This window comes from Eptatretus burgeri, chromosome 15, assembly GCF_056783735.1.
Source record: "Eptatretus burgeri isolate ZD-2024b chromosome 15, Ebu_testis_v1, whole genome shotgun sequence".
Taxonomy (NCBI): domain Eukaryota; kingdom Metazoa; phylum Chordata; class Myxini; order Myxiniformes; family Myxinidae; genus Eptatretus; species Eptatretus burgeri.
Window position 1 is genome coordinate 18,606,794 of NC_140975.1, and position 16,567 is coordinate 18,623,360.

General features: G+C 44.0%; 1 protein-coding gene across 2 annotated transcripts in view; it reads right to left on the bottom strand.

The window, feature by feature from the left end:
- Positions 1 to 1,426: 1,426 nt before the first annotated feature.
- The window catches only part of MTRES1 (mitochondrial transcription rescue factor 1), a 42,876-nt gene continuing 27,735 nt past the window's right edge, over positions 1,427 to 16,567 (bottom strand). For both annotated transcript variants that reach the window (XM_085858479.1, XM_085858480.1), the window contains exons 4-6: positions 15,361 to 15,433; positions 4,727 to 4,892; positions 1,427 to 3,804 (exon numbers count right to left, since the gene is read on the bottom strand). In XM_085858479.1, the coding sequence (XP_085714605.1) occupies positions 4,734 to 4,892; positions 15,361 to 15,433 (232 nt within the window). In that variant the 3' untranslated portion in view covers positions 1,427 to 3,804; positions 4,727 to 4,733. The remainder of the gene's footprint in view (positions 3,805 to 4,726; positions 4,893 to 15,360; positions 15,434 to 16,567) is intronic.

The window sequence follows — 16,567 nt, forward strand, 5'->3', positions numbered from 1 at the left end:
CTGGTGTTCGCTTAGTGGTTATGGTGGTAGCTTGGGATCCTAGGGTCCTGAGTTCAAGCTCTGTTGGCTGCTGAATTAACACCAGGGGGTTGACTCAGCCTGTCATCCTTCCGAGGTCGGCGAAATGAGTACCAGTGGAGCAGCCAAAAGGCTGCACACGAAGGGAAGGTGTATTGATGGATTTATTAAATCTGGTATTGGTGTGGCACAAGAATGATGGGCCGAATGGCCTCCTCCTGCGCATAAATTCCTTGTAATCCCTGGAATATTTATGAAGGTTTAAAAAACAACAATATGGCTGCTGAATCACATGACCGATGACGTCATGAATTTCTTTTCTGTGGGCCATTTTGTCCCTAAATGACCCTCAAAATTTTTTATTGTTTGGATGTGGCATTTTACAAATGCAATTATGACATCATAACGAGGGCATCTATGACGTCATAAAAATCATACTCATTCGCCATGAAGAGTACTTGCAGTGTGCCAAGCTTCAATTTTTTCTTTGGTGCGGTTTTAGATACTGGGGTCCAAAGTTTTTTGGTTTTTCAATATGGCTGCCACACCACATAACGTCATAATTATCATTAAAGCATTATTCATGAGTACCCGCGCCAATGGTGAAAATTTCGTCTCAATCTGACAAGCGGTTGCAGAGAAAAACACAAAAGTTCTGTGCGGACAAATAAACAGAGACAGACAGACAAACAAACAAACACACAAACACACAAACGGACCCAATGCAATACCCTCTCCTCTGGCAAGGGTAGTATGCAGTAGGTACTATACCTTTTCAAAAAGGCTGCCGAATGTGACAACAATTAAGAGTTCCACTTCCCATCTTAGAGGTCGGTTACAACGTTTTCTTTCATTTATTAACCTCCGCCATCATCTTGGTTGGGGGGGGGGGTTAGGTATGGTCCAAGGATCATACCATTAAATTTTGGACTTGGTCCCCCCCCCCAAAAAAAAATAATTTTGTTAGAGAATTTTTTTTGTTTTTGCATTTCTACATGTTTTAAGTGATTTCCAACCCCCCCCCAAAAAAAATTGTTACCCCCCCTAAAAAATGAGAATTTTTTTTGCATTTCTACATATTTTAAGTGATTTTCAACCCCCCCCAAAAAAATTGTTACCCCCCCAAAAAAATTGTTAGAGAAAAAATTTTTTTTTTTTGCATTTCTACATATTTTAAGTGATTTCCAACCCCCCCAAAAAATTGAGAAAATTTTTTTTTTGCATTTTTACATGTTTTAAGTGATTTCCAACCCCCCCCCAAAAAAAATTGTTAGAGAAAAAAAAATTTTTGCAACTTTTTTTTCAACAAAATTTCGAATAATTTTTTTTTTTGCATTTTTACATGTTTTAAGTGATTTCCAACCCCCCCCCCCCAAAAAAAAATGGAGAAAAGAACTATAACTGTCAGCACTGTTGACATCATATTTAATGAATAAGATATAAGGATCACTTGAGTGACCCAGCAGTATTGGCGGTGGAGGTTTTGCACTCTCCCGAGTGCTCCCCCTCTAGTTCTTAGTCTGTGTTTGAACAAAATGAATTTCAAAGCTGTTTGTTTTGGACTTGAAACACCACGTCAAGACCCGAAATGGAGCTTCTTCAAGCAATCATGCTTCATCCACTTGATGCAAACAACGTGGCTCCATTGTGTTGCTTGTGTCTTCACCCAACTATTTTGAACTCATCCTCCCACCTTTGGAACGTTGGCTAATCTTTCTGACACAGATGCACCCTGTAAATATAATGATCTTATATACAGCCTTCGATGTAATGTGTTTTCCACCATTCTCATTGACACCTCCACAACCCTCAAACAGAAGTGAAGGATTGCTTGCTTATGATCCTGTCGTGCCTGATGGCATTTTGAGCCTCTTGAAAAACTCACACCACTTTCACCGACTGATTGCAGGCTAGGTGGTTTATAGGTCTCTCGGCTCCTTTTCCACCATATGCCACCAGGTCTCAGTAGGTCTCCCAACCTTCCTTCGACATTCAAGTTTCCAGTGCATCATTCCTTTTGTGATGTTGTTTTCCATATGCAGCACGTACGCCCAATCCATCTCCACGTCCTCATTTTAAATTCTTCCAATATATTTTTCTTTCCAGTCCTTTCTACCTCCAACCTCTTTGCTGAATCTGTCTGGCCTGAAGATTCACAAAATCTTTTTGTGACATATATATATATATATATATATATATATATATATATATATATATATATATATATATATATATATATATATATATATATATATAGGATTATAGTTGCTGTGCAAGACTTTGGTGGTGATTTCCCATGCTTCACAGGCCAATTAAAGAACTGATTTTACATTGGTGTCATAAAAACTTAAACTATGTTCTTGTGTTGTTTTTTCTTCCAGATTTCTCTCATTCTCTTAAATACTACTCTTACTTAATTATCTGTTCTTTGGAGAACATCCGAGTCCCAACCCCTGTTACAGTGTGACCGTAGACCCTCAATACATCAACTTTTTGACATCTCATATGGCCAAGTCATTGCACATGACAGTATTGTTACTGAATCATGTCGTCTCATGCTCTCTGCTTTGTCGGTGTTGATTTTCAGTCCTACTTGCATGGCATACCCCTGGAGCCAATTTACTTTTTCTTGCATATTTTACTTGGTGTCCAATCGCAAACACATGTCATCCGCAAAGCTGAGCTCCTCCAGATGGTCGCATTGAGCCAAGTCCATTCCATATCTGAAACGCTCTGTCGTCCTTAACACCCATTCCAAAGCAAGTAACAAACGGTCATGGAAACAGCATGCATCCCTGTCTGGCTCCTGTTGTGACTTCAATTCCTGGTGACCCCTTTGCATTAGAGATGAAGTAAAGGATATTGAAGGGAATTTTTTGCAGCAGCAACAAACAACAAATGGTGGAGAAAATTCCATGCGAAGGAACACAAAACCGATGGAGGGTACGGTGCAGTTACCATGAAGAGAATCGACCTCGAGGAGCCAACTAAAGAAGACCCATCATTGTCCTGACTTCCAGTGGTGGAAAACTGCCATGCAGATGTGCATTGATTTGAAAACAAAACATGAAGTTTGCAGAAGCCGTGCTGTTTAACACGTGCATGCGCGAGTGCCAGTTTGATACACCATGCACATTTGACCGGCCAGTGCTTTTCAGAGTTTGTTGGACTCCACATTGCAGAAACGTTTCCACAGCTGGAGGACGGAGGATGGGTGTATGGGAGGTTTGGGGATGTAAATAAAAAAAAATAATAATAACAATAATAAAAATCCACCGAGACCGCATCAAATGCAGGTAGCTCTAATCGAAGCTTACCGGGAAATGGGAGCAGGTAATGCATATAATAATGTGGCGATTATAATGAAACACAAGGTGAAATTCCTCAATTTCACTTGCTGTAACGAGTTTAGGACAAAGGAAATAATTTTTTCTTTGAACATTTCATTGAACATTTCATTACTGCCCAAGTCATCAAAAATTGGTCATTTTCGGATGAATGCAAGAAGGGCAGTAATTCATCTTGTGGACAATAATGTGTGGATGTTATTAATACATGGCGCTCCCATCAGATCACAGATACAACAATCCCGAGGGCACCGCCACCTTGTTTATTAAACACAAAGGATATAAGGCTGATGCCTCGGTGAGTCCATTGCTGAAAGGAAAGCGAACCTTTTAGCCCCAAAATTATGCCTCGCACTTTTTGGTGAATGGATGTCACAATAGGTGAGATGAACGGAGGATGAAAAGGTTATTTCTCGCTATTCCAGTGGTAATTCATCATCTGTAAGGATAAAAAAAAAACATGGAGTTGTGACAAAATGCCAAGAGATCTGAAAAACAAGAATAGGGCCAAGCCCCATGACTAAATACTTAACACTCCACAGTCTACTCTGAGCATTTCATCACAGGTGTGTAATTTATACTCATCAGCATTACTTTAGGTTCTATTTTGATCGTTGTCCATGTATCTGACGTCATGAGATGAAAATAGGACCACACGTCCTGAAGCTCACCTGGATCAGGAGCAACAGTCACTCAACCCCCCCCCCCTCCCCAGACACTGATTTTTTTTTTTGTTAATGCCATGAACAAACTTTGGTACATCACGGGTGATGAAGGTTGTGGTAAAGTTTCATCGAAATTGTGTGTGTGGTTTCAGAGAAGAGAGCAAATACCTATTTGGGGAGGTCAACCCTCCCCCACCACCCCCAATCCCCCTTGTAGACACCCTTAATGAGCACAGATTTTTAAATGAGTTCAATGCATCTTCAGATATGCAGCTTGTGGCCACGTTTCATCAAAATTGTGTGTTTGGTTCAAGTAATAAAGACTGAAGTGTTTACGTACTGATTCACTCGCTTACCTAGACACTGCTCAATCGCATAAGCTCACCAGACTAAACTCCAGGACGTGAGCTAATGATCTCTGTGCTCATCCTGTAATACATGACTCTAACGTCAGCGTTTCCTGTCACGTCCATTCCCAAATGTTTCACCTTTTCCAAGCATTCTTCGCATGAAGATTGTTGACAGTATTGTGATCTGTCACAATGCTAACTTACAAAGGGAGACCACCCCAGTAAGAAAAAGCAATAAACTGTCATGTAGATGGCAACCACCCGATCACCGTAACTGCAGCGGTTGCTGACCACAATGGAGGCCAGCTCCAAAGATGTGCAATATAGGAGCTACTAAAGGTCGAACCTTTCCTTCATTCATGTTCGTGTTGTCGAATTCGTTTCCATCGTCGTAAAGAAACACGAAAAGCACCCGAGCTTGTTTTCTTTTCATCCACAGAGTTCAGCAACACCCGACTGACCACGTGGTTCCCTCCTTCATCCAACAACTCGAGAACGTCACCAGGTGTCACCTGAAAAAAAAAAAATCAGAACCCAGGAGCTTCGTCCTTCAAGAGGGCACTCACACAGTTCAGGAGCTTCGTCGTTCATCATAAAATGTAATAAATTACCTCAAACCTATCCAAACTAAGCAAATGTACAAAAGCAACAGTAATGTCTTCAATTTTATATAAATGTCTGACACCCTTGACCGCGACGAAGCCAACACTAGTATCGATCCACCTCCATGCTTCACTGTAGTTGTTATACACTGCCTGTAGTTATACCGTTCCCCAGTCCACCTTCAAACAAACTGCCATTGATTATTGCCAAACAGTTAAAATTTGACCTCATCTATAAAGTGCACATTCTTCCAAGTTTGGTCATTCTACTGTTTCAATTCCACCGTCCATTTCAGCCTTTTTGTTTTGTTATCTCGACTCAGCAAATGTTTCTAGGCAGCTACACATTCAGCGAGACCACCTTACTTGAGTGTCTTCCTGTTCTTGAAGAAACATTTAAAAAAACCCCACGATTACGGATTTGTCATTCGGAAGATTTCGACTGGATCGTTGTCTCTCACATAAAGAACGTACACCGAGCTAGTTAACATCACTTTTGGAGGGTTGGAGGGGTTTGTTCCGTGACCACTTTAATTATTATCAACAATACCAGTTTCACAAATCCTCCACAGAGACTTGGATACAGCTCTTGCTGAACCATGAAGTCGGGCCGCGATCTGCCTCATGGATTACCTATCACGAGTTAAGACTTTGATTTCTTGCGCTCGCCGTGTGATATTTCCTCCCCAAGAACCAAAGTATTCTCCACATGACAATTATATCACCGCCTATACTTTTATAGTACTTCTGCGGGTGCGGTACTTTGAATGCTAGGATGATAACCAATCACAGTGCACTATATCAACACGTGACCGCGGTATGGAGAATTTAATGATTACAAATAAGACGTGATTGTTTCACGTGTTTATGGAGGTGTTTATGGAGGGTGTTGTAGGTGGTGTGGACGCAAAGGATTGGTGCTCCGTCAACTTTATGCCTCGTCGTTCCACTGTTCTCAGGAAAAAATGCTGTAGTTAGAACTGTAGTATATAAGAGTTGTACTCTCATATACGACAGTAGTCCACAGAGAATTACTACAGGAAAGGAATGTTAATTTTGCCTGGGTTTCCATCATCATCTCCAAGTCTGCATGTGTTCTGGAGCTGTGGAGGCATCGGGCGGTGTTTGTGGAGGGTGTTGAAGGTGGTGTGGGCGCAAGGATTGGTGCTCCGTCAATGGAGTAGGGAGGAAAGAGGATATATTCTGAAAGAGAAGGAGGCTGCAACGATTGGGCAGTTCAGCCCAATAGCATTGCTGGACATGCATCTTGATGGGGGATCTTTGCTGCTTGGCTTTTATTCTTCATTCAAGAGAATAGTCCAGATGATTGATGGTTCTGTTCAGAAGGCAAGAGTTCACCAGGATGTATTGAGCACTCAGCAATGAGTTGTCAAATATTGCTGGAGGTGAAGAGGCAAAGGAAGGATATTTTGGTGGGAAGGCTGAGTTTGGAGAATGTGTATGGGTCAGTACCGCATCCCCATTTTTTATTTTTTTTATTATACTTGCTCTTGGCTTGTGGAAGAGCTATGACAGAACAAATCAGGACACAACACAACAAAGGGAACAGCAGGAGAAATGGGAAACACCAACGGCAGGGCGGAGGGAGAAAGTAAACAGGGATGGACAAACAAGGGATGCAGGCAACCCCGATCGGATGTGCCATTGAATTATTTTCGGTGCCAGGAAGATTCAGGGATTTTGTGAAGGTTTTTTGATGCAGTTTGTGACACAGTCCGTCCGATACAACAGACTGGCAGAGGTTGGTGGGGATTCTGATGGGGTTTGCCATTAATCCCATCTCATTTGTTTTAATTACAGAGTTGAAGATACGTGCTGTGAGTGGATATGGCACAGAGGTGGAGCTGGCCTCTGGTCAGAGCATGTCAGCAATGTTTGCATTCATGGATGACCTGGCAGTTCTTTAACATTCTACTGATGCAGCAGATAAGGTGATGGAGTGGTCGAAAAGGTTGATGTGGTGAGTAATGATGACATTCAAGGCGAGGAAGTCAAGGAGTGTTTTGGTGCGACAAGGGGGTGGTGGATCGTGTACACAGGTTTCGGTTGGGAAGGGAGGTGGTACCACCATTGGTGGAGGCTTCCATGAAGAGATTGGGAAGAATAATGTGGGAAGGGTGGAGGAAGTAACGGAGAGGCTTGTACAAGGTTTGAGGAGGATTTATGGGTATGGCACGCCAAGCAAGTTGAATATATGGTGATTAAACTTTGGGTTTATGGCACGAATATCATGGCCATTGATGAATTGGGACATTGCGATAGGGAATGTCGAGAGAATTAAGGCATTGGTGAGTGGGTTTGTGAGAAATTGGTTGTGAGTGCCACGGTGCTTAATAAACGTTGCTTTTTATGGTCAAGGTGAAAAACTTTGGTTTCCGTTAACAGCGATGATAGAGGAATATAAGGTGGTGGGGGTGCTGGAGTTCATGATGGTGTAATAGTCATGTGATCTGATGGGAAAGAATGCAAGTCGAAAATGGGAGGTCACAGTTGAGGTGGATGAGATAGAGGAGCGGTTACAGCAGAAAGAGGTGATGAGGAATGGCATAACATGGGAGGGCAGGGCTTTGGGTGGGTAAAGGATGTTCAATAAAGAAAGGAATGTGTGAGGAAAGGAAGTAGATGGTTGAGAGCTAGGTGAAAGGAAAAAAGGAGGAGAGGAGTTAAGGTAAGGTGGTGGGACAGGTGCAAGGGAGGAAGGGCTGGATGGATGGTGGGAGGGTGTGCATGCAAGGCCATTGAAGTGGAAAAAGATTTGTAAGTTGGAGCCCATGGTATTGAACTTCCTATTGTGGGCAACATATCATTTATAATGCTGGAGGTGTCATCACATTCCAAAAACCATGGCGGCTAAAGATAAAACAATGGCTTTTAGTAACCAACCTGATGGGGATAAAGCAAGTAGAGTGAGTGAATGGAAAATGACGATGAACCCGAGGGTATCGCTGAACTAGGCAAACACGGACTGATGGGAACAACGTGATGGGCACTCAACATCCATCTTATCATTAATTCTTAAACACAGACTCACACCGAAAGATACAGGACACGAAAGTAGGAAAGAGGCCTGTGACATCATCAACCTCTCCATGACCTGTGACATCATCAACCTCTCCATGACCTGTGACATCATCAACCTCTCCATGACCGGTGACATCATCAACCTCTCCATGACCTGTGACATCGTCAAACTTTACATGGCTGGTGACATCATCAACCTCTTCATGACCTGTGACATTGTCAAACTCTCCATGGCCAGTGACATCATCAACCTCTCGACGGCCTGTGACAGTCAACCTCTCCACGGCCAGTGACATCATCAACCTCTCCATGACCTGTGACATTGTCAAACTCTCCACGGCCAGTGACATCATCAACCTCTCCATGACCTGTGACATTGTCAAACTCTCCACGGCCAGTGACATCATCAACCTCTCCATGACCTGTGACATTGTCAAACTCTCCGTGGCTGGTGACATCAACCTCTTCATGACCTGTGACATTGTCAAACTCTCCACGGCCAGTGACATCATCAACCTCTCGATGGCCTGTGACATCATCAACCTCTCCATGGCCTGTGACATTGTCAAACTCTCCACGGCCAGTGACATCATCAACCGCTCCATGGCCTGTGACATTGTCAAACTCTCCATGGCTGGTGACATCATCAACCTCTTCATGACCTGTGACATTGTCAAACTCTCCATGGCCAGTGACATCATCAACCTCTCGACGGCCTGCGACATAGTCAACCTCTCCACGGCCAGTGACATCATCAACCTCTCAATGACCTGTGACATTGTCAAACTCTCTATGGCTGGTGACATCATCAACCTCTCCACGGCCGGAGACATCATCAACCTCTCCACGGCCAGTGACATCATCAACCTCTCCACGACCTGTGACATCGTCAAACTCTCCATGGCCGGTGACATCATCAACCTCTCCACGGCCGGAGACATCATAAACCTCTCCACGGCCGGAGACATCATAAACCTCTCCACGGCCGGAGACATCATAAACCTCTCCACGGCCTGTGGCATCGTCAACCTCTCCACGGCCAGTGACATCATCAACCTCTCCATGTCCTGAGATATTGTCAAACTCTCCATGGCTGGTGACATCATCAACCACTCCATGGCCTGTGACATCAACTTTTCCACAGCCAATGACATCGTCAACCTTAAAGTGGTCATCTCTCTGGCCGTTATTATAGAACCACCTCAGCGCCGACGAGTCTGGCATTTCATTCAGGCTGACTGGCAGGGACTTCAAGCAGCCTTCAACTTCAAGACAAGTCTTCCATTTCTATTCTCTCTGACATCAACTCATGTTGGAAATTCTTTCAAAGAAACTTGCTCTCCCTCATGCACAGATTTATCCCATCTCAGCTTCAGTTGTCCGACCCTTCCTCCCACCCATGGTACACCGAAGCTTGTGGTGAGGCAGGTCAGGTCAGGTATGGGAGCATGTGCCAGAACAGCGCGTCGCTGCGTCCACTTTCCGCCGGTACTCCAGGGGCCTCCGTCTGGCCATCCCCCAGGCAGATGCCAGGCCCATCCCCATCTCCTTGAGATGATGGTCAACCTGCTGCAACCATGAGGCACGTGGTCGGCCCACTGGCCTCCTCCACTCGTGAGACTCCCTCGCTGAGAGAATCTGGTGAGCAGGATCAGCGTCAGGAAAATGAGCCACATGTCCATACAGCCGCAACTGACGCTCACGGACTATGCAGGTAACAAATCTCATCCGAGTCTCTCAGCAACCGCTCGTTGGACACAAAATCTGACCAGCCATAGCCAAGGATTCTCCGAAGACACCTGGTACCAAAGGAATTAAGTCTCCGTCTCAGATCCTTGGTCAGAGTCCAAGTCTCGCACCCATAGAGCAAGACTGGAAGTACCAAGGACCTGAAGACTCGGACTTTCGTCCTCCCGCACAGGTACCGGCAGCGCCACACCCCATGATCCAGTGAATCCATGACTCCCTGGGCCCGACCCAGACGTCTATTGACCTCTGACTCGCAGCCAGCAGAGACATGAATATCACTGCCAAGGTAAGTGAAACTCTCCACGACATCAACATCCTCACCACAAACAGACACAGACAGGACAGCAGCATCCAAGATGTCACCGAAAGCCTGGATCTTAGTTTTGACCCAAGAAACCCGTAATCCCAGTGGCTCCGACTCCTCATTCAGCACCTGGAGGGCCCCCAAGAGGATGTCTAAAGTCTCCGCAAAGATGACTGCATCATCTGCAAAATCAAGGTCCGAGATCTTGACATTCCCAAACGATGCACCGCAACTTGATCTGTTGACATCCTCATCAAGTTGACGCAACTTGACATCCTCCCTAAAATCCAGTCCATACAAGTGCTGAAAAGTGTGGGGGCAAGTACACATCCCTGATGAACTCCAGTAACAACTGGAAATAAGTCAGAGATGGTACCACCACACTTCACAGCACTCAGTACCAGAGTAGAGTTCAGACATCAGATCGATCAGTTTTGGTGGCACCCCACGAAGACCAAGAATCCTCCAGAGGACATCCCGATTCACTGAATCGAACGCTTTACAGAGATCAACATAGGCTGCAAGCAGCCCCTGCCGAAGCTCTCATCTGCGTTCGGTGAGGACACGAAGTGCAAGGATACGGTCAATCGTTGACCTCTTTGGTGTAAAGCCTGACTGCTCTGGACGCTGGTGCTCAAGCAGATGATGGCGAACCCTATCAAGAATTATCCGAGCAAAGACCTTGCCCGGCACTGAGAGCAGCGTCACCCCTCGGTAGTTGTTGCAGTCTTGGCGATCACCCTTCCCTTTCCAGAGAGGGACAACAAGGCCCCTCTTCCAGTCAGTTGGGATGATGCCTGTGTTCCAGGCAGAGCACAAAACTGCATGCAACGACACGAGTGCAGCATTTCCACCAGCCTTGAGAAGTTCATCATGGATGCCACAGATCCCTGGAGCTTTGCCCCGTTTCAACTGGTTCACCGCAGCCCGTGTTTCCACAAGCGAAGGTGGATCACAGTTGATTTGAGGGTCAGCAACAGGGATTGTAACACCCTTGACGTCCAACTCGACAGCTGGGGGATCAGCCTGGTACAACCGCTCAAAGTAACCGGCCCAGCGGGCCTTCACTTCAGACTCCTCTGTCAAGAGCCTACCACTCTCTGCTCGAACTGCAGTGCTCCGAGGGATGGGCTTGGATGAACGTAATGCGCGAATTCCCCTGTAAGCGGGACGAGAATCACCTGTCCACAGGTGATGCTCTACTCCCTCACAGATTCCTCGCACATAGGCCTCCTTGTCCACCCTCAGTGCACGTACAGTTTTACGCCTCAACTCCCTGAACAGCTCAGCTCTGCCATTCAGCCTGGCCCTGCGACTCTGGTCAATGGTATCCAGTGTCCCTTGAGAGACAAAATTCTTCTTTGCCCTGCGGTGAGCTCCAAGGCATCCACCGGCAACATCAAGGACGGTGGTCTTGAAGGCGCTCCACAACTCTTCAGGACCCCCCAAAGCACCCAGACCCCCCAAGTGTCCACTCAGCCTGTTCACAAACTCCTCAGCTACTCTCTCATCCCTGAGCTTGGCAACATCCAGCCTAGGCTGGGATGGTATCATTCTCCAGGATTTAAGGTGCAGCTTTAGAGTGGTGAGGCAGTTGTCTTAAAACAACTTGCCTTTGCCTCATGGAAGGCAAATCCCACTGAAGGCAATCTCATTTCCTTCCACAAAGCTCAGAACATGTGCGTGTCTACCCTCAGGAGATTCAGAAAACAACATCTTTCCAATATAAAGTCTGAACTCTCAAACCTGTCTCCCTCCTCCAAATCCTGGTGGTGTTTCTGGTGTATGTTCCTCCTCCATCCCTACCCTTATCTCAAGTGGCTGCACAGCTGGCACTGCATGTGAAAAGGCTGAATGCCTAAACTCAGTGTTTGCTCCTAAATTTTGTGTCCCAGACCCATCGCTTTATGTACCCACCTTACCCAGTCACACCCAGCTGTTCCTGGACTATGTGTTCTTTTCTCCTGATAAGGTGGAGAGGTTGCTGTCAAACCTCGACTCAGATTCCCCCTTCCGATGAAACTACCAAAATCAAGAATCACTGCTCACCACCACTCTTTCATTCCTCTTTTTTCCGGCCTCTGGAACAAACTCCCACACTCTCTTCAATCCCACTCTTCCCTCCAGGTCTTCAAAACAGTTGTTCACCACCACCTCTTATCTTCCCCAATCCAAAAGCATAATCTTTTTTACCCCCCGTTAATCCACCCCATACCCACCTCCTTCAAATTCCCTGCTTTCATTCCTGAAAGTCCATGTAGTGTCCATCTTGTTTACCCCATGCACGCGCCCCATCCCTCTCCCTTCCATAGATCTCCTAATGTCTCAGTTCCTCACCGTTTTGTGCGTCCCTCTCCCAACCCTCTTGTCTCTTGCTCCCTTTGTTATACGTTCTGTGTGGTAGCTCTTATACGAGCCTCGATATTGTATACAAAAAAAAAAGAAAAACAAAAGAAGGGGAGGCCGAGGAATGTCACCCATCGTCTTTTGAAGTGAGCAGATTCATGTAGCACCAAGTGAGCTTTCTGGTATGGAGGAGGGGTTTTATTACACAGCCCATCTGTCCCTGAGCTCCGGTTCCCAGCAGAATGCGACTGATACAGCGTGCAGACCCCCACTTTGCCTTCTGACTTGTACAGGCACTCAACTCTCGCCTTGACTCCAGATCCAAACCGCAATGGCTCCTCAATTGAATTGACACCAACTTTGACTAGTTCCAGACTCAAGCAGCACGCTCACATGGCGGATTTTATGACTGCTGCATCTGGCGTCATTGCTGCTCTCTAATACGCTGCACTCCCGGCCATGTGATCCTCTCGAGCACATTTCCGAACCAACTCAACCTACCCCTACGCATACCCTCACTAATGCTTTCTACACCAAACCTATCTCTTAATTCCACAAATGGTTTCCTTTCCTTCATTGTAACATCACACATCCACCTCACCATTGTCATTTTATTTCTTTCACACCTCCGTTCATCCTCCTTTTTGATCACCCATGTTTTGCTGCCATTCACCAACACGCTTCTAACGCACGCTGCATAAAAGTTTTCCCTTTAATGTCAATAGGGGTAATAACTCTCTAAACTTCCTCCAGCCACTTCTAATTCTTGCATTCACTGCTGCCTCCACACCACCACCTGCACTAATCATATCACCAAGGGAACAGAATTTATCTCCACATTCCAGAGATACATCTTCATAAACTAACCTTTCGCTCACACTGGAGTCACTTGTTTACCTGCACAAACAGCACATTTGAAGTCAGGTACCACCTGCAGTCTACCCCTGATGCCACTGCACCTCTTGTGCACACAGCAGTTGCAGGATTTACACAATACTGAATTGCTACAAACACCTTTTCTACAGACAGCACAGGGCCACCTCCCTCTTTATTCCACACTTCCTTCTCCCGCACCACTAATCAGCACTTTAGTTTGCTCTGTATTCACTTTCAGTCCTCTGGCCTCCATAATCATTATTAATTATGAAATATATGTTAATGTACTTCTTCTTCCATTAATTATGAAGTTACTATCGAATCATTTATCCCCCTTAACCCCTCAAGGCATTTTTGTTACAATATATTCTGTCCTACTATAACACTGGTCAACAACAAATTTGTTGTCTGCATTTTTTTAAGCTGATTTAGGACGAATCTGATGCGCTGAATCCAAAACTCACATTAGTTTTGTTCAATCAGGTCAAGTTTTTGAGATATGGCCACATGTCGTTTTTTACATTTTTGTTCACATGTACGCATGTGTGGAGCATTTTAGAAGAAGTTGGTGGGGGTAAAATGTCATGTCAAATAATTGTTTTGATTGGAAATAATTATTTTAATGACAAGAAGTATTCAGGTACGATAGTTCTGGGTGATTATGTCGAAAAGGGATCAGTTTGAAGTCATAAAACCTCAAAATCTTCCAAAAATTGGTGAGGCAAAGCATAAAGTTCGTGGATCAAAACTAAAGTTACCTGTACCCATCGCTCACTCGACTACACTGAAGGAGAAGTATGAAGCGGTGAAGTACGTGCTGGAGAAAATTGGTTATGATCAGCATAAGTGGTTTATTTGTGTTGACCTGAAGATGGTGAACTTTTTGTTGGGACAACAGTCTGGCTTCACCAAGTACCCATGTTTTCTGTGCATGTGGGATAGTAGGGACCGTGCTCAGCATTACACGAAGAAGGACTGGCCTGTGCGGGAGGAATTGGTGCCATGCAAAGAAAGGAACGTCATCAACGACCCTCTGGTGGACAGAGACAGAATACTCTTCCCACCGCTGCACATCAAGCTCGGCTTAATCAAGCAGTTCACCAAGGCTCTGGACAAAGATGGTGACTGCTTCACTTACTTGTGCCAGGCTTTTCCAGGATTGACCATGGAGAAGTTGAAAGCTGGCATCTTTGATGGTTCTCAGATCCGTCAGCTCATCAGAGATCCAGAGTTCAAAAACTCAATGAACGAAGTGGAACTGGAAGCGTGGAAGACATTTGTTTTGGTAGTGAAGAACTTTCTTGGCAACAATAAGGCCAGAAACTACGCAGAACTTGTCAACAACATGCTGACTGCTTTCAGAAACCTGGACTGCAACATGAGCATCAAGATGCACTACCTATTTTCACATATGAACCGGTTTCCTGAGAACCTGGGTTCAATGAGTGACGAGCAGCGGGAGAGATTCCATCAGGACATGAAGGAGATGGAGACCAGGTATCAGGGTCGCTGGGACGCAGTCATGATGGCTGACTACTGTTGGAATCTGAAGAGAGACCTCCCTGCCGCTGAACATTCCAGGAGTTCGAAGAAACGGAAGTTCAAGCCCTGAAGTTTGAACAGTGGTGACGCAACATGCAATTTACTTGTACTTACATTTATCAATGCCCACCATTCAGATGACAGTAATCGATGTTTCTATCATGTAATCAATAAATGTTGTTGGCAAAACATTTTTTTTTCTTAAAAACATGTTTAGGATGATATGTGTTGACAAAAATCAGCTGATAATGCCACAAAAATGTAATTGATTTTGTCACAAGATCTGATTTTTTCAAATCAACTTAGCACAAAAACCTGACCTGATGGAGAGAAACGGATGCCATTTCCTGATTCAGCAGTGCCAGAATACCCTAATTCACTTGTAGAAATCTAGACAACATTCAGAAAGTAAAAAATTGTTGACCAGTGTAATTAATGAGATAGTCACGATGTACAACATCCTCTGGTCTGACTTGGCATAATGAGTGAAAAGGTGCCATTGTTACAAGTCCAGCTCACCTGCGCACTTTTTTTTGCAACCATCCTGCCATTATGTTGCAGTCGGTGAGAGTACAATGCTTCTTCAATCACCCTGTGAAACAAGAGGATTCAGTATTTATAACAACATAATATATTATATTACTTTATTCCAAATTCAGTCCAGAATCATACTGAGTGGGGAAAATGGAAGAAATTGAATCATAGGGGAGGATGTACAAAACCCCCGAAAAGTGAAATTGAAAACAAAAAAAGAAAAATAAATACGAACCTTTATAAATGTCTGATATAATTGTAGAACCAAGTAAAAGGCAAATTATTAAAAAATGGAGAAAAATCACAACTCTGGTATTTAAACCGAAAACTTAACGATTGTGAAAAATACCAAATAAATCTTATCGAAGAAGTAACCAAATTTAAAGTACGTATATAAAACACGTAAACGGTTAAATGTTTGAATAATGCATTCAAGGATGTAAGAAAGGTAAGCAATCTTGAACGGATAGAAAACTCTGATGGATGTTAAGACATCAATGAACAAATAATCAACTACAATCTTAAAATCATGTGGTTCAGGAGGAGCCCAAAATAGAACATTAAGAGACGGTTACCATTTTATCTCTGCTCAACAAATATATTTAAAACAACATCCAAATCCAAACATATCCTTTTGCAGCATTCTTGATGATGTTCAAAGACAGTAAAAAGAAGATGCTTTAATAAACCACAAAACAACCAAATCTTTATCGGTAGCCTTTATGAATTTAATTCAAAATACTGTACCAAAAATTAATTTTGCTCTTGATTCTATCTTTCTTGTTTGATTGAAATTAAATTTGTTTTCTGGAGTTCTTGTGCATAAAATGAACCGAAAATCTCTTCTCCATTTAAAATAATGTAATTTATAAGTCCAAGAAACTGTCAAAAATATCAACAATTTTTTTTGTTTTTTTTATAAGTTCATTTGTCCATCTTTTGGACAACCTTTTTCAAAATGTGATTTCCATCTGTATATTCAAATAATATCGCCAACTTTAAGTTTCGGTTTTCTCAGGTTAATCCCTTTCATATTCAAATTACCTCCGACATTTGGTGGAGAGATTGGGTGGGACATGGACAAAATGATGAGATTTTGGTGAAGATCCAGACACCATAATTTTAAAGTGATTATTCACCTTTGAGAGATGGGGCCAAAAATGATAGATAGCACGATATCTCAAAAATTCTG